At 40.8% G+C, this 18,975-nt stretch overlaps 1 protein-coding gene across 2 annotated transcripts in view; it reads right to left on the bottom strand.

The window, feature by feature from the left end:
* The window catches only part of PDE6A (phosphodiesterase 6A), a 268,275-nt gene that overhangs the window by 51,591 nt on the left and 197,709 nt on the right, over positions 1-18,975 (bottom strand). For both annotated transcript variants that reach the window (XM_073575291.1, XM_073575292.1), the window contains exons 13-16: positions 11,025-11,132; positions 10,643-10,752; positions 9,882-9,969; positions 3,642-3,742 (exon numbers count right to left, since the gene is read on the bottom strand). In XM_073575291.1, the coding sequence (XP_073431392.1) occupies positions 3,642-3,742; positions 9,882-9,969; positions 10,643-10,752; positions 11,025-11,132 (407 nt within the window). The remainder of the gene's footprint in view (positions 1-3,641; positions 3,743-9,881; positions 9,970-10,642; positions 10,753-11,024; positions 11,133-18,975) is intronic.

The raw sequence follows: 18,975 nt of genomic DNA, 5'->3' as shown, positions 1-18,975 counted from the left end.
ACTGACAGTGCACTCTCTTGCTGGCTTGTCACTTCTCATCAGATCTGATGAGTGAGTGCACTGTCACTTTGAACTAAGAAGAATATTGCACATTAAAGGGAATCTGTCACCAGAAGTTGGCGGCCTATGTAAATGGCCTGTGTCCGGTCCGATGGGCGGTGTTTCTTCTTTTTTTCTCCACCCCATCCGTGGCCCCATCTGCGATCTTTTCCTGAATTCTAGTAGTTCGACTCCATAGTTTGCATGTGCACAAAGCAATCTTGCTTCACGCACGCGCAGTATGGTTTGCCCAACTGTGTGCAAAGCCGAAAATCATTACTGCGCATGCGCCGGTACACTATGTCCTGGAAGTATTTTCCTGTGTTCTGGGACATAGTGTACCGGTGCATGCACAGTAATGATTTTCGGCTTGGCCCGCAGTTGGGCAAAGCATACCGTGCATGCGCAAAGCAAGATTGCTTTGCGCACGCGAACTATGGAGTCGAACTACTAGAATTCCGGAAAAGATCGCGGACGGGGGCCGTGGATGGGGTGGAGAAAAAAATAAGAAACACCACCCATCGGACCGGACACAGGCTATTTACATAGGTCGCCATCTTCCGGTGACAGATTCCCTTTAAGAAGGGAGCTCGTACTCAGCATACGTCGGAATTGACAACTGGCCCATCCAAAGTACACCAGAGACTAGCCCAAACCCTGAAATGGACAATACTGATGGCACTTCATTTCAGGGTGGGGACAGATGCTGCAGCAGTGGCTGAAGACTCTGCCCCCTGATGATATCTCATTTGAGTATCCCAGCATACACGGGGCATTATCAAAAAAAGGATCATCAAAACAGAAATAGGTCAAAATAAAAAAAGCCATTAAATTAGAGACTTTTTAATTAAAGCATGTTAGAAAAACTATTATGTTATTAAAATAAATAGAGAGACATTTAAGATGGAAATCAATATTAATTTTGGACCACTCCTATAATATCAATTAAAGTGAATTCTACCACATTCAGATCGTATGACATTAAAACTTTTACAAGTCTGGTGAAGAGAATGTTCAGAAACTCAAGAAGTCTAAGGGATTGGCACTTTGAAGTCAAAAATGTTAACTTACATGAATCTAGTTCTTTAACAGAGGCAACATAAAAGTACAGTAATGGGAATTCTAAAGTAGTAATTCTGCAGACAGAACAGTTTTATTGGGAGATAATGTACATTTATTGAATGCCACTGCTAAGAAGAAATCTGGTAATTTAAAAGTTTGAAAATATTACATTACTATTGCAGCCATTTTTAGACAGTATAAAAACAGAATTGTCCATACAGTTCAACATTCATCAGCTGTAGGTGCCAATAAAAATGAAAGCAAAACATAACTCTCTTGCTAATTAATTATAGCACTGTTTAATTCTGACAATGTTTTTACAATTTTTTAAATAGTCATTTCATCGTATCTGCTATTACTACTTCTTGAGGTGAGGCTCCATTACTTATGCAATTTTGAGTCCTACAGTGTGTGCTGTGAGCTTCTGTGAGTAATATTTTACTTACTGTATTACATTAAGTTCCTTATTTTGCAGCTACTATGGTGTTTAAATTATTATTACATGTTATGAGGTCATTAATGGTTGTATGAGGAATGTTCCGGCATACTGAATGCATTTGAATCTGCAAATTATCAAGATCCTCTGATGTAAGCTTCTTTTGTAATTGTCGATCAATGAAGTCCTAGATTTGCTTAAAGGGAGACAAGTCTGGAGGCACTGCAGGCCATGACTGTACATTTAGGCTACACAGACAGCTCAAAAAAGCTTGAGTAACATGTGACCTGGAGTTGTTATATTGAAAAGCAGCTACTGGGACACTGGAGAAATGGTGGTAACTCTGGTTCTATGACCAAGTCAATATAATGCTGAGCTGTTAGTGTACCTAGAATAAAGACAATAGGAGTCAGGTTACTGTACATTATGCTACCTCTTCATGGTGTTTCCCACATGGTTTTCCAGACCAATCTCTTGCGATCATTGGGTCCAAAACAAACGTGGGATGTTGTGAGGAGGTCATTCCAAGCTCATGTGCTACTCCCAGGATTATGGTGTGGATTGGCATAATGTATGGTAGCTGGACCCCTCAAGTCTTCATTCCACTAATAGCTCAGTGTTACATTGATTTAATTGTGGAACCAGTGGCACAACCATTCTTCTAAAGTGTTGCAGTCATTTTTCAACATGACAACACAAGCTAACATGTTGCTCCTGTGAGCAACCTGCCTGGTCTAAATGTGCTACCATGGCCTGTTGCATCTCCAGACTTGTGTACCAACAAGAACATCTGGAATGTCATTGTTTGACAATTGTAAAGGGAGCTGCCAGCAGCACATTTTGATGATTTACGTGTCTAAGTGCATTTATTACATTGATGGCTGGACCATACAATGAAAGCAATTTTTACCGTCTACCTTTCATGTCTCCCCTATTTCTTCATAGATTGTAAGCTTGCGAGCAGAGCCCTCATTCCTCTAGGTATCTGTTTATTTAAGTGATTATTGTTATCCTGTAATGTCTTTTATTGTCTGTACAAGTCCCCTCTAAAATGTAAAGTGCTGCGGAATATGTTGGCGCTATAGAAATAAAATTTGTCAGGAACACCGCACTGCACTTGCTCACAGAGCCAGTGCGCATGTCCTAAGTACAAATCTGTGCCCAAAGATACCTGTGGAGCGGGGCAGCAGTGGTGGCGATTTGTGCTCCAGGCTCACTTGACCTGTGTCACTGAAGGTAGAAAGCAGTGAAAGACCTACGATCATGTGACTGCAGGGGGCGGGACTTAGCGTCCTGCTGCTGGAGATAAGTGCAGGATTCTACTACAGGGATCCTCAAATCAGACAAACGTGGGTCATACACAGAGAGGGCAACGCGGTACCAGAGGGACAAGCAGAGAGTAGTCAGAACGTAAGCAATGAGTCATACAAGGAGATAGCAGCAAAGTACAAGAGGGGCAATCAGAGACTAGTCAGGACATAGGCAATGAGTCAGAAACCAGAGAAGCAGATAAACAGTACAGAATCAAGAGACAAACTCACAACAGGGGACAGAACCGGGTTAGAACCATATAAGCAAGCTAGAAGACAATCAGAAGGCACAGGCACAGGGGTCACCACACTCGGCCAAAGGCAAAAGTATAACTGACAGGGATTGGAGTCTCCCAGGGCTATAAGAAGCCCTCCTTGAGCCAAAGAGAGGCTACAATAATTAACCCCTGGCATGCAGGTCAAGCCTGCACTGAGTCCAAGACATTAACCCCTGACGTGCAGGTCAAAACCTGCACTGGGATCATGACAAAATTATTATTATTATTATTATTATTCAAGTGGCAGAACATTCCACAGACAACCATTAACAGCCTCACTGATAGCATACCATGACGTATAAGTGTGCATTTCTGCTTGAAGCGCTCATTCTCGATACCAAATAAATCGAGATGTTTTGAAAATGGTATGCCCATTTTTTCATCATTTGCATATCATTAGCATGTCTATAGATTCTGTGATTTCCTTCAAGAACATTTCCTTCTTGGTGCTGCAAATTCACTGGTGAGGAATGCATTATCTTCCCACAAAAGGTAGAAAATTTTATGGATACTTACTTGAAATACAAAGCCAAGTCTGTTGCTATAATTGCAATATCCATCATATGGATGGCGTGATCATATTGTCTCCTGTTCAGGTTTTGGTAGATGTTTATTGACTGTGAATAACAAAACACAAGGCATCAGCTGGATATAATTAAAGGGGTTGTCCACTACAAGGACAACCCTTCTTAATCTGAATGTTTGGCCCCGTTAAAATAAAAACACTTATGATCACCTCCAGTGCCGGCACAGTTACAGCGGTGTCTGCACTCGTGTTCCTGGGGTTCACGTGAGGTTGTAATGTCATGTGAGCCCTGCGTCCAGTCAATGCTGGTGCCACTGTCTCCGCCTCCAGATATATGAGTAATCAAAAGGAAGTGAGAGCCCGGCTTGCTCCATGAAACACTGCCGGAGTCTAATGATATGATTGGTGATAAAAGGTGAAGAGGGCCACAGGTGAGTATAAGAGTATAAGAGTAGGGTCAGGGACAGGGACCTTAGAAGCACCAGCCCAGTGGTAAAATAGAAAAAAAAGCTGTAGTGGTGCATTAAAATGTCATGCGAATGCTATAAGATCAGTCAAGTCTATGGCTGACTCACTAAATTAAAATGTAAGAACATACCCATGTTTAAATGGATCTGCCATACGGATGATAATAAACTTTCTGCTCTATGTTGAGCACTGGTAAGTATTCAAAATCCCTGTTTAATATTACCCAATAATGTTCAGAGCAGTCATATTGTGGATTACTTATTACTTATATTTATAAATCCTCCTTAATAATGTAAATTTTTACTATTGTGCTTCATACTTAACTTGATACAAATCATTACAAATTGTAACGATAACCAAGGCTGCCACCAGTAATTTCAAGGCCCAACACTGGCAAAATTTTCAGGCTCCCTTGAGACTCTGCCCAGACTCCACCCAAGCTCTGCCTCCACCCCTTGAATCTTCCACAGTCCCACCGCCCACTCTTGGAAAAACTCCACTTCTGAACCATGTCCTCACCAACACACATTAACAGTTCCCATCGAACACCTTATCACATACATAGCCATCACCCACCATGACAAGGTAGACTCTTTTGGCAGCACCCTACTCTATTCTAACCTATTAAAAGTGCCTTACAATATCCAATACTCTTTTTAGGTATATTTTTATTTTATTTTCATTAAGAGAATGTGTCACATACATTTTTGAAACTAATTGAAACCAGATTTATAATTTGTATTTCTGATTGTAGGTTATTGTATTCTGTTTTCTATACATTTATGGAAGCTTCTCTTCTGCTTGAAAATCCACCATGTGAACTGGCCTTAATAATAATCCCATATGTTGTGTATAAGGGATAAGTATTAGGTCATTAGAATAATCCCTTTAAGTCAGGCAACTGTACCTTATTGTAGGCAGGCAGGAAGCAGTCAGTAGGGTCGAACTTAGTAGTATTTAGTAGTTTGCAGGCAGGAAGCAAACAGAGATGGCCTCCAATGACCTCCGCTGCACAAGCAGGGACACGGGCACAAGAAGAGTAGCGGGTGGGCAAGCAGGTGGGCGAGTGCTGGAATGGGAGGTTGGACGGGCAAGTGCGCAGGCAGGCACGCACCTCATCACTTGTGCCGAAAGGTGCGCTGGTAGCTTAGGAACAGAGTGTGGGTCAGTAGTGTCTGACGTCATTGATGTTAGATGCGGCCGGCGCCCTATGCTGCGACCATACAATGTAAGTAGTGTAGATGTGGCTGTGAGTGACTGTGGCACCGGGGCTTGATAAAACAAAGTAAAGTAATTAGCCCGGTCTCCAGCGTGCCATGCAGTAGCTTGGTCATGTTGCCTCTCTGCAGGCTCTGCAGTGTGTCTCACCAGGTCCGGACCCCCCTCTTTACTTCTGCTTACCGGGCCCTATACATCAGTAATGACATGACATCAAAGCCTAGAAAAAGCAAGTCACTGGTTACTGCTCTGAACATTTTTGGGTAGTATTAAGCAGGGGTTTGATTAATTCTGGGTCTCAGAATACATTTTGTGCCTCAGTATTTGTATAGTTTGTATTGTAGATCCACTTAAACATGTTTAAGTAGCTCAGTCATGGACTACAATTACTTTATACTATTCACATGACATTTTAAATTATTTATTAAAAGTCATACTTTACTGTAATTATAACATTAATTTAAAATCACATATCGTATCTTTTGTTTTTTTGTAAATCTACTGTATGTTCATAAATATGTCATAACTAGTATATCAACTAGCCACATATAATTTTTTTTTTTTTTTTTTTACTTACTACTTGTTGGGATTGTATTCTTTATTTATCTGATCTCATTTTATTAAATCCAGAAAACAACAATAATGATAATGTTTGCTAAAGACAATCCCCGAATAACTAATCTCCGCGGATCTGGCTGTAATCGCCTGGGGAAGCTGCGAGTAGCCATTCATTTCTCTAGCAATGGATGACCAGTTAGTAAATGGGTAAATGGTTGGCTCAAGTATACCACAGCGAGAGATGCTATCTGCTAAGGTTCATATGAGGGATACAAAGAAAATGACTGAATCCTGTGATATTTAAATGTCCTAACATGATATATAGTGTATAGTATAGCGTGGCACTACTGCAGGGTGCACAAGTAGGTTTCCCAAACCAAAGCACAAAGGTGAAAATAACTTGGCACTCAACTTATAGCGCCCAGAGCAGACTGCCTAAATAAAATTGACTTTTATTCTGGATGGACGCTATAAGTTGATTGCCAAGTTATTTTCACCTAACATGATATATAGACAGGGGTTGACGGTGTCAACTTTAACTTAACTAAATTGTATTCCAGTCTTGTGGAAGAATGATCAGAACTCCCCGAAGATGTAATCAAAATTGTAATGTTAATACATTTCTTTGTTGCTGCACTGAGTTTTAAAGTGAACTGTGAAAACTAATCCTAACTGTAGGAGTTTTAGGTAGAAAAGGGTGAGCAATTATTTTTAAACTCAACAAAAAGTTTTGTCAATGTAAGAGGCAGCAGAGGTTTAGTACACAAGGTGCCTGTAGTTACAACACAGTGAGTATCAGGCAGTCAGACAAAAAATTCCACCAGGAAAATAATTCAGAAAAGTGGCAGAAGCATTATCCTGGAAGTGAGAACAACATAGTGGGAAGCTGGTAGACGCCTGAACAGGAGCATAGTTTGGTACAACCGTTGAGCAGAGCTACTTGTAGTCCTGAGGCTACTCTGGGTTGGACAATGTTGCCCTCTAACAATGATGGATTTTGAGGTGCCAACCCAGTGTGGAAGATTTACTGTCTAGCCTCAGGAGAGAATCTGGAGAGATAACTGCTGGAGCACAGGAAGTAGTAAAGATGGATTCTACTGATATAGCTCTGCAATCCACTGCATCAAAGAATACCATATAGTCCGATTCTGGTTATTTGTTATGTCTTTGCTCATTCAACTACCTCAGTAAAATAGTTTGCTTTGTTAATTAGAATGGGTTCTTCTGCTTCCTTTGTCATTTCCTTCACCATACTACATAGCAGGCTCGCTGCTGCCATGGGCATTCAAGGGAGTAGTACAGAGAATGGGAAGACGATAATGGTCACCACGTCACATTTGTCACTGGTGTTCAGGGTTTCCAATGAAAGCCAAAGAAAATCTTACACTAAAACCTAACACATGTGTAATGCCCCAAAGTGTTAGTGTATGCGCTTCTAAAAGGCAGCAGAGCTAGCAGCTATGTCATTAGGTTTGCACAGTGTTCACATTTACCTTTGTAGATAATGTACCTTAGAATTCAGTGCATAGACATGTTTATATAAGTATAGAGTGATGGACTTATTATGTTCTGCTATCAGGAGGTTGTTAAGAGTTAACAAGGCAGCCCTGCTTTCCATATATGGCCATGAGGTCACATGGTTAGACCACATGACTGAGTCCTGACTTGGAACTGAGAGAGAAGGAGACATTTTGTATGCAGAATATATTCGCCTAGGAAAAGTGAAGGAGCAGGTAGGAAACAGCCAGAACTCCTCTAAAAGAGAAACCAGTCTCAGTTTCAGACAGCTGTGTGATCAGGAATGTGCATATAAGCAGAAGTGAGACTCATGAATCACTGCAACATTGCTACATCTGCATTACTATAACAGTAAGTAACTCTGACTGCTGCATTGGAATTGAATCTCTGTTAAACCATCCCTTATCTGGATGTACCTGTGTAAAGTTTATCCATAGCCCCTCTGGCCTCCTTGTTATCTGGACTATTTGGAGTGCACCACATTACATCACAGTATTGGGAAACAGATGTTAATTAAGTGCACCCTGTCATCCCAAACTTTGTTTTCTTTTCTTTTTGACCCTGCCATAGCAAAGCGATACCATTCACACACCACATGGTGCGTGACCTATGGCATAGTAGAGCATCTTGCCATTACACATGGAGTGTAATATCCAGTTAGCCATTTCATATTACAATAAACCACATTTAAATAATGAATTTATGGCAGTTTGGGTAGCATGTACTTGAGTAAGATCCTAAGAAAACTACTAATAAAAGTTCATAAAAAGCCAACTTTGACCAAATTTAGTAATCATCTTAGGGCTCTTTCACACATCCTGATATTTTCAGTACTGGAAAAAACGGTACCAGAGATATCAATGTCCGTGTGTCCATGTGTTTAATACGTGTGGCAACCGTGTGCTACATCAGTATTACACACAATAGCACATGGGAATCAGCGGTACTGTTTGTGCTGTTCCCCACAGCTGGGTGCTGAAAACCGCTCACATGATTGTGCCCTGCTGGAGTGACAATCAGTGCTAGCAGGGGACAATGTTGAGAGTTGTATTCAACTGATAATTGCAATAGCAGGCGCCAGTTGATGGGAGTATTCATCAGTCGCTGCCTGCGTTATAAATAAATAAAAGAAAAAAAAATGACGTGGGGTTCCCTTGTATTTTTGATAACTAGCCAGGCAAAACTGACATATGCGGGCTGCAACCCTCAGCTGTCAGCTTCAGCAAGGCTGGTTATCAAAAATAGAGGGGTGCCAGAGCCATATTTTTTTAACTATTTAAATAAATAATTTTAAAAAAGGCATTAGGCCCCCTACATTTTTGACAACCAGCCAAGCTAAAACAGACAGGTGAGGGCTGGTATTCTCAGGCGGGTAAGGGGTCATGGATATTGGCCCCCTAGCCTAAAAATGTCTTATGGTGAACTCACTGAGATGAGCAATGCACAGTGAGACTTTTTCTCACAGTGCTGAGGTCACTGTAGTTCAGGGGCCTGGCTGGGATGAGTGCACCGCTGGTCACTGACACTGCACTTGCAGCAGCTCATTCATGAGTGGTTCTCAGCATGGACGGTCTCATCTTGGCAAAGCCAAGGTTGAAAACTATTTATCCCGGACATGGATTACGGCGTGGGACAGAACAATGGACAGGTGAGGGATAAGTTGTTTTTTATTTTTGTTTTATTACAGGAGACGAGGTTGTGAATAGAATGGGCGTTAGGTGAGTAAAACTGTTTGCTATTTTTAAATAAAATGGAAAACTGTGTATAGTCTTAGTTCTAATAAAGGACTTTATTCTGGCTGTGTGTTTATTTACCATATAACTATAGCATTAGTAATGGATAGGTTTCTTTTAGATGCCTCTCCATTACAAAGCCGTGGGCTTGATATCACCGGACAATACAAAGGTGACATCAATCCTACAAATATGAACCCCACTTGCTACCATGACAGGGCAAGTGGGAAGAGGCGGGCAAAGCACCAGAATTGGTGTAACTAATAGATTTGCCTTTTCTGGGGTTTCTGTGGGCTGTTATTTTTAGGCTGGGAGGTCAATATACATAACCCATTACTAGCCTCAGAATACCAGCCCCCAGCTGTCTGCTTTAGCTTGGCTGGTTGTCAAAAATGGGGGGGACTACATGCCGTTTTTTAAATTATTTATTTCAACAATTAAAAATATGGCATGGGGATGCCTCTATTCTTGATATCCAGCCTTGCTTAATCTGACAGCTGAGGATTGCAGCGTCCAGCTGTCAGTTTTGCCTGTCTGGCTATAAAAAATACATGGGAACCCCTTGTGTTTTTTTCTAATTTATTTCTAGCGCAGTCCTTGGCTGATGAACACTCCCATCAGCCACCACCTGCTCTCACTGTTATCAGTTGAATACAACTTTTAACATTGTTCCCTGCTTGCGCTAATAGCTGTATCCATCAAAAAATGGAAAAAAATGTCAGCAATTAATGTTACCTCATCTTTAAGTAGTGTCTTGCTGAATTCCAAATGATGCCTTTCTAGAATAGATGACCCATGAAGTTTTGCTAATGGATGTCCTGATCTAAGAAGAAGAACAGTTAAAATAGGACTCTAAGCTTACTGTACATAGCAATCCATTATATGAGGAAAGGAAGATCCATTTATAGTAAATATTTTACTCTACATGCATTATGCATTGATATATCAAGGGAAAACTCAATAACAATCTGGCAATATTCTGAGCCAAAAGCTAAACTGTAGCTTGGTAAGAATTGGGTACATTGACAACTTAGCGTCATGTGTTTTGTTACTAATTTGTGTCACCTTGGCTTTCGACCTTAAAATGTCTTAAGTAGTATCCAGCAATTTGCAATGCATGGTAGACAACAAGCACCACTGTCTCAGTCAATAACCACTTTTCAGCTTTCAATCAACACTTCCTTTTTAGATGAGGTACCAGTGGATTAAATATCTCTATCAATCATCGTCCTGTAAGAAGTAATTTGTGATTAACCAATAAGCACTGCCTTTCTGGAGAGTGTTGATTTCATCTAAAGCAGACAGATAGTGACTGTGATTTTCCACTGGTGGCACCAAAGAAGCAAATCAGCTCAACAGAAAGCTAAACATAGAGAGAAATATCTCATTTGCTGCAGGTTATATAGTGGCACAGACTTGCAAGAGCTGCATCAAGGAAATCACAATTTATTTCTAAAGAAATAGCCAATCTATAAGGGATGCGCAAGAAAACTTACTTCATCTGGTACAGATTGTTAGTGCCTCGGTGGTCAATATCATGGCAGAAAGCAGCAGTCACCATTGCCATGGCCTCCAGATCTGTATAGTAACGTTTCAAGTTTCCTGTCTTAAAAAGAAGAAAAACATTACTCCATTCCTGGAGAAGAAGTAAAGCAGACCACAAATGGCCACAGTATACATAGGTGTGCTAGAGGTTATGCTTCGTCAGAATAGTATAGTTTCCTGCGCTATACTGCTCCTGCATATTTTTCTTGTGCGTCTACAAGGGTGCTCCTGTCCAGACATTCATTTCCAGGATACACTATTTATGTAGTAAAATCAAAGTTAATAAGTCCAAAATGTTCTAAATGACTAAATATAGTATAATTCCTTCCTTACCATAAGCAGTGTGAACATGGTTTGTCCCACATTGAAGCCATGCCGCCAGTTGTGGTAGGTGATTTTTCTGTATCCTTTGCTTACTGAGAATAGGAATCGTACTAAAACCTGTATGAAACAGACAATCATTTCATGTGTGATTTTTATATAATCTTCAGACTCATGAGAAGCAACTTTTACCATTATATTTTATGATGAATCAGTTTTTATTATGTTTTAAACAAATAACTGTAAGTCACGCTGGGCAATCAAATTGTAGAAAAGAGATACAGTAACATCATACATTAGCTGGAGGGGAATGGGGAAGAAAGAGAAAAGGGAAATGCAAAAGTAGGGAGGAAGGGGGAGGGGGTAGGAGAAGAAAAGAGAATGAGGTGTTACATTGGTAAGACCTAAGCCATAACTCAAAAAAAAAAAGGGTCTGGAAGTTGTCAGAAACTCTAATTTCTTCCCGAGGGTGTCATATCATAGAATTTCTACCATTATGATTTAGAACTGTTTTATATTATCAACTCAAATAAGTTACCACGGATAGACTTAGTAGGAGCCACTACAGTTAGTAGGTCCCAATGACACCTAGACGTTCAATCTTTTACTCCTACAGTATGTAGTCAACTTGCCTTCACTCCATAAAACTCTGGTAAGCATCCCCAGGGTGATGGAAGAGTTGAGTAAAGTGGTGTCAGGCACACAATTGTAGTGAAAGGGTGATTATTGAATGACTTACAAAAATTAAGTAGTATTAAAAATCAATATTTTATTTCAAATATTTATTTTTTTCCCACAAACGCAAAAAAATAATTATGAAACAAAACTGTATAGTGTGAATATAAAAATGGACATTTTGAGTTTATATTGAATGCATTCAGACCAAGACAGAGCAGCATTGCTGGTCATACATTTATAGACAGACAATGCTCATAGTGACACCATCTTGAGAACTGTTTACTTATTGTCTGAAAGCCTTTCCCTCACAAACAGTTCTATGTTTCTCTATGTTTGTTGTTTGTTATTGTAAAACATGAAGGATTATTTAACTTCTGTCTGTGGTAGACTTATCTAATCCATGTGGGCTTTTATATTCTATGGGCTTACGACCTATCGTTTGATGTTTTCCTGGTATCTCTGATTCATCTTATCGTGAAAGCTGGCCACTAGAGGGCAAAGGCTGAAATCAGAGTTTCTACATAGTGTACAGTTGGTATGGAAATTATTCAGACCCCTTTAAAGTTTTCACTCTTTGTTTCATTGCAGTCATTTGGAAAATTAAAAAAAGTTTATTTTTCTCTCATTAATGTACACTCTGCACCCCAGCTTGACTGAAAAAAACAGAAACGTAGAAATTTTGGCAAATTTATTAAAAAAGAAAAACTGTAATATCACATGGTCATAAGAATTCAGGCTCTTTGCTCAGTATTGAGTAGAAGCACCCTTTTGAGCTAGTACAGCCATAAGCCTTCTTGGGAATAACGCAACAAATTTTTCACACCAGGATTTGGGGATCCTATGCCATTCTTCCTTGCAGATCCTCTTCAGTTCCGTCAGGTTAGATGGTGAACGTTGGTGGACAGCCATTTTCAGGTCTCTCCAGAGATGCTCAATTGGGTTTAGGTCAGGTCTCTGGCTGGGACAGTCAAGAATGGCCACAGAGTTGTTCTGAAGCCACTCCTTTGTTATTTTAGCTTTGTGCTCAGGGTCAGTGTCTTGTTGGATGGTGAACCTTGGGCCAAGTCTGAGGTCCAGAGCACTCTGGAAGAGGTTTTCATCCAGGATATCTCTGTACTTGGCTGCATTCATGTTTCCTTCAATTGCAACCAGCTGTCCTGTCCCTGCTGCTGAAAAACACCCCCATAACATGATGCTGCCACCACCAGGTTTCACTGTTGGGATTGTATTGGGCAGGTGATGAGCAGTGCCTGGTTTTCTCCACACATACAGCTTAGAATTATCACCAAAAAATTCTATCTTCGTCTCATCAGACCCGAGAATCTTATTTCTCATAGTCTGGGAGCCCTTCAAGTGTTTTTTTTTTTAGCAAACTCTATGTGGGCTTTCACATTTCTGGTACTGAGGAGAGGCTTCCGTTCGGCCACTCTGCCATAAAGGCCCAACTGGTGGAGGGCTGCAGTGATAGTTAACTTTATGGAACTTTCTCCCATCTCACTACTGCATCTGTGGAGCTCAGCCATGGCTCCTCTGCCATGATTGCTCAGTTTGGCTGGACGGCCAGGTCTAGGAAGACTTCTGGTGGTCACAAACTTCTTCCATTTAAGGATTATAAAGGCTACTGTGCTCTTAGGAACCCTGAATACTGCAGAAGTACTTTTGTGACCATGGCCAGATCTGTGCCTTGCGACATTTCTGTCTCTGAGCTCCTTGGTCAGTTCCTTGGACCTCATGATTCTCATTTGGTCTGACAAGTCCTATCATTTTATTTAAACACAACTGGACTCCAATGAAGGAGTAGAACTATCTCAATGAGGGTAACAAGGAAATGGACAGCATGTGACTTAATTATGAGTGTCTGAGCAAAGGGTCTGAATACTTATGACCATGTGATATTTCAGTTTTTCTTTTTCAATAAATTTGCAAAAATTTCTACGTTTGTTTTTTTTCAGTCAAGATGGGGTGCAAAGTGTACATTAATGAGAAAAAAATGAACTTTTTTGAATTTACCAAATGGCTGCAATGAAACAAAGAGTGAAAAATTTAAAGGGGACTGAATACTTTCCGAACCCACTGTAAATCACTATATAAAGCCAGAGAAGCATGACTAAAATAGAAGCAGTAACTTGGGTACTTGTACTTATATGTGTACAGTGTTCAGATACCTGCATAATTGGGAACACCCGTACAGTGTTGTGAATTTCCCAAGGGTTCTCTGTCTTGGTGTTGCTTCTCTGATATTCCAGACGGATGATGTTTAACCCCTTACCTACAATAGACGTAATATTCCGTCCATGTGACCCTGGACCTAACTACCATGGACGGAATATTACGTCCCAGCGATCAGCGGCGCCCACGTGGTGAGCGCCGCTGATCGCGGCCGGGTGTCAGCTAATTATCATAGCTGACACCCGGCACAATGTGTCAGGGGCGGTCGCCCCCGACACATTAACCCCTTATAAAAAACGAAGCAAAAAATAATGATTTATTATCATACCACCGAACAAAAAGTGCAATAACGTGGGATCAAAAAGACGCATATAAATATCCATGGTACCGCTGAAAACGTCATCTTGTCCCGCAAAAAACGAGCTGCCATACAGCGTCATCCGCAAAAAAATAAAAAAGTTATAGCTCGCAGAATAAAGCGATACAAAAATAATTATTTTTTATATAAAATTGTTTTCATTGCAAAAAACCGACAAAACATAAAAAAACGACCAAAATGAGGTATCGCTGTAACCGTACTGACCCGAAGAATAAAAACGCTTTATCAATTTTACTGCACGCGGAACGGTGTAAACGCACCCCCCAAAAGAAATTCATGAAACGCTGGTTTTTGTTCATTCTGCGTCCCAAAAATCGGAATAAAAAGCGATCAAAACATGTCACGTGCTCGAAAATGGTGCCAATGAAAACGTCAACTCGTCCCGCAAAAAATAAGACCTCACATGACTCAGTGGGTCAAAATACGGAAAAATTATAGCTCACAATATGTGGTGATGCAAAAACTATTTTTACAATAAAAAGCGTCTTTTAGCGTCTGACAGCTGCCAAATATAAAAACCGCCATAAATAGTAAATCAAACCCCCCCGTTATCACCCCCTTAGTTAGGGAAAAATAATAAAACTAAAAGAAAATGTATTTATTTCCATTTTCCCGCTAGGGTTAGGGTAGGGCTAGGGTTAGGGTTAGGGTTAGGGCTAGGGCTAGGGCTAGGGTTAGGGCTAGGGTTAGGGCTAGGGTTAGGGTTAGGGCTAGGGCTCAGATTAGGGTTAGGGGTATGTTGGGGTTAGGGTTGGAGTTATAATTGGGGGATTTCCACTGTTTGGGCACATCAGGTGCTCTCCAAAGGCAACATGGCATCTGATCTCAATTCCAGCCAATTCTGCGTTGAAAAAATCAAATGGTGCTCCTTCTCTTCCAAGCTCTGCCATGCGCCCAAACAGTGTTTTACCCCCACATGTAGGGTATCAGCCTACTCAGGACAAATTACAAAACAACTTTTGGGGTCCAATTTCTCCTGTTACCTTTAGGAAAATAAAAAATTGGGGGCAAAAATATAATTTTGTGGAAAAAAATGTTTTTTTTTATTTTCACGCCCAGGCGTTATAAACTTCTGTGAAGCACTTGGGGGTTCAAAGTGCTCTCCACACATCTAGATAAGTTCCGTGGGGGGTCTAGTTTCCAAAATGGGGTCACTTGTGGGGAGTTTCAATAGTTTAGGTACATCAGGGGCTCTCCAAACGCACATGACACCCGCAGACCAATCCATCAAAGTCTGCATTCCAAAACGTCACTAATTCCCTTCCGAGCCCCGACGTGTGCCCATACAGTAGTTTTCTCCCACATATGAGGTATCAGCGTACTCAGGACAAATTGGACAACAACTTTTGGGGTCCAATTTCTCCTGTTACCCTTGGGAAAATAAAAAAAATGGGGACTAAAAGATGATGTTTGTTGAAAAAATACGATATTTTTATTTTCACGCCCGGTCGTTATAAACTTCTGTGAAGCACTGGGGGGTTCAAAGTGCTCACCACACATCTAGATAAGTTCATTAGGGGGTCTAGTTTCCAAAATGGGGTCACTTGTGGGGGGTTTCCACTGTTTAGGTACATCAGGGACTCTCCAAAAGCAACATGACACCCGCAGACCATGCCATCAAAGTCTGCATTCCAAAACGTCACTACTTCCCTTCCAAGCCCCGACGTGTCCCCATACAGTAGTTTTCTCCCACATATGAGGTATCAGCGTACTCAGGACAAATTGGACAACAACTTTTGGGGTCCAATTTCTCCTGTTACCCTTGGGAGAATAAAAAAATTGGAGACTAATTGATCATGTTTGTGGAAAAAATACGATTTTTTTATTTTCATGCCTGGGCATTATAAACTTCTGTGAAGCCCTTGGGGGTTCAAAGTGCTCACCACACATCTAGATAAGTTCCTCAGGGGGTCTAGTTTCCAAAATGGGGTCATTTGCGGGGGGTTTCCACTGTTTAGGTACATTAGGGGCTCTCCAAAGGCAACATGACACTCGCAGACCATTCCATCAAAGTCTGCATTCCAAAACGTCACTACTTCCCTTCCGAGCCCTGACGTGTCCCCATACAGTAGTTTTCTCCCAAATATGGGGTGTCAGCGTACTCAGGACAAATTGGACAACAACTTTTGGGGTCCAATTTCTCCTGTTACCCTTGGGAAAATAAAAAAATGGGGACTAAAAGATGATGTTTGTGGAAAAAATACGATTTTTTTATTTTCACGCCCGGACGTTATAAACTTCAGTGATGCACTGGGGGGTTCAAAGTGCTCACCACACATCTAGATAAGTTCCTTGGGGGGTCTAGTTTCCAAAATGGTGTCATTTGTGGGGGGTTTCTACTGTTTTGGTACATCAGGGGCTTTCCTAACGCGACATGGTGTCCGATCTCAATTCTAGCCAAAAACGTCAAATGGCGCTGCTTCCCTTCCGAGCTCTGCTATGCGCCCAAATAGTCATTTACACCCACATATGGGGTATCAGCGTACTCAGGACAAATTGCACAACAACTTTTAGGGTCCTGTTACCCTTGGAAAATTGGGGGTGAAAAGATTATTTTTGTGGAAAAAATATGATTTTTTAATTGTACCGCTGTACGTTATAAACTTCTGTGAAGCCCTTGTGGGTTCAAAGTTCTCACCACATATCTCGATAAGTTCCTTGGGGGGTATAGTTTCCAAAATGGGGTCACTTGGGGGGGTTTCCACTGTTTAGGTACATCAGGGGCTTTCCAAACGCAACATGGCGTCCGATCTGAATTCCAGCCAATTTTGCATTGAAAAAGTCAAACGGCGCTCCTTCCCTACTGAGGTCTGCCATGCGCCGAAACAGTGGTTCCCCCCCACATATCAGGTATCAGCGTACTCAGGACAAATTGCACAATAACTTTTGCAGTCCAATTTCTCCTGTTACCCTTGGTAAAATAAAGAAAATTGAACCTGAAGTATTTTTTTTTGTGAAAAAAAGTTAAATGTTCATTTTTTTTTAATATTCAAAAAATTCCTGTGACGCACCTAAAGGGTTAATAAACTTCTTGAATGTGGTTTTAAGCACCTTAAGGGGTGCAGTTTTTTGAATGGTGTCACTTTTTTGGTATTTTCTATCATATAGACCCCTCAAAGTGGCTTCAAATGTGATGTGGTCCCTAAAAATAAAATGGTGTTGCAAAAATGAGAAATCGCTGGTCAATTTTTAACCCTTATAACTTCCTAACAAAAAAAAATTTTGGTTCCAAAATTGTGCTGATGTAAAGTAAACATGTGGGAAATGTTATGTATTAAGTTTTTTGTGTGCCGTATCGCTGTGATTTAAGGGCATAAAAATTCAAAGTTGGAAAATTGCGAAATTTTCAAAATTTTCGCCAAATTTCTGTTTTTTTCACAAATAAACGCAAGTTATTTGAATGCAATTTTACCACTATCATGAAGTACAATATGTCATGAGAAAACAGTGTCAGAATCACCGGGATCCATGGAAGCGTTCCAGAGTTATGACCTCATAAAGGTACAGTGGTCAGAATTGTAAAAATTGGCCCGGGAGTTAACGTGCAAACCACCCTTGGTAGTGAAGGGGTTAAAAGGTCCTTTGGTGATGACTTGAGTATATGTAGTTAATCTTTTTATGTGCTTAATCATTTTATGTATTTAATCTTTATATGTACTTAACCTTTGTATGTTAAAATATACAAAAGTGTACGCAATCATACTATTCCTTTAATTTTGTACTTTGAAATAAATTTGCATTATATCGCAAGTAGTAGCCTTCTATAAAGTCGTATTCGAACCTTAGTGTTAAAAACTTGGTAATACAAAGTGCTTCTCACAAAATTAGAATATCATCAAAAAGTTAATTTATTTCAGTTCTTCAATACAATAAGTGAATGTCATATATTATATAGTGTCATTACAAACAGAGTGATCTATTTCAAGCATTTATTTCTGTTAATGTTGATGATTATGACATACAGCCAATATAAACACAAAAATCATTTTATCAGTAAATTAGAATAATTAACAAAAAACACCTGCAAAGGCCTCCTAAGCATTTAAAAAGGTCCTTTAGTCTGTTTCTGTAGGCTCCACAATCATGGGGAAGACTGCTGACTTGACAGCTGTCCAGAAGGCAGTCATTGACAAACTCCACAAGGACGAGGGTCTCCACAAAGGGTCATTGCTAGAGATGAGCGAAACGGGTCGAACAATTTCAAAAGTCGCCGACTTTTGGCAAAGTCGGGTTTCATGAAACGAAACCCGACCCTAGGATGAGGTCGGCCACGAGGTCGGCGACTTACGCGCCAAAGTCGCGTTTCAAAAGTTTGTTTAGCGCTCTTTTTCAGCCAATCAGGATCCACGGACACTGTGGGCAATGTGATGACATAGGCAGGGGTCGCCACCATCTTTCAGAAGGGCATGCAAGTGATTGGCTTGCTTTGGTGGGCGTCACAGGGGTTATAAAAGGGCGTGCACGCCGACCGCCATCTTAATTCTGCCGATCTTAGCATAGGGAGAGGTTGCTGATTCTGTAGGGAGAGCGTTAGGCAGGGAAGAAGACAAAAAAACTGCTTCTACTGCTAGTGATTTTGCCTGTGCAACACACCAGTCACTGTGTGTGCAGTGCAAGGGGAGGCTATATTGTGGTGGATCAGCGGTGTTGGTTGTTAGGCTGCCTTCTAAGGCCTCTTTCACACATCAGGTTTTCGCCGTCAGGCGCGATCCGGCGCTTTTGACAGAAACCGGATCC

The sequence above is a fragment of the Dendrobates tinctorius genome, unplaced genomic scaffold (genome assembly GCF_039654945.1).
Source record: "Dendrobates tinctorius isolate UK_male_01 unplaced genomic scaffold, ASM3965494v1 ptg000043l, whole genome shotgun sequence".
Taxonomy (NCBI): Eukaryota; Metazoa; Chordata; class Amphibia; order Anura; family Dendrobatidae; genus Dendrobates; species Dendrobates tinctorius.
The sequence above is the reverse complement of the archived record's forward strand: the minus strand, read 5'-3'. Positions and strand labels throughout refer to the sequence as shown.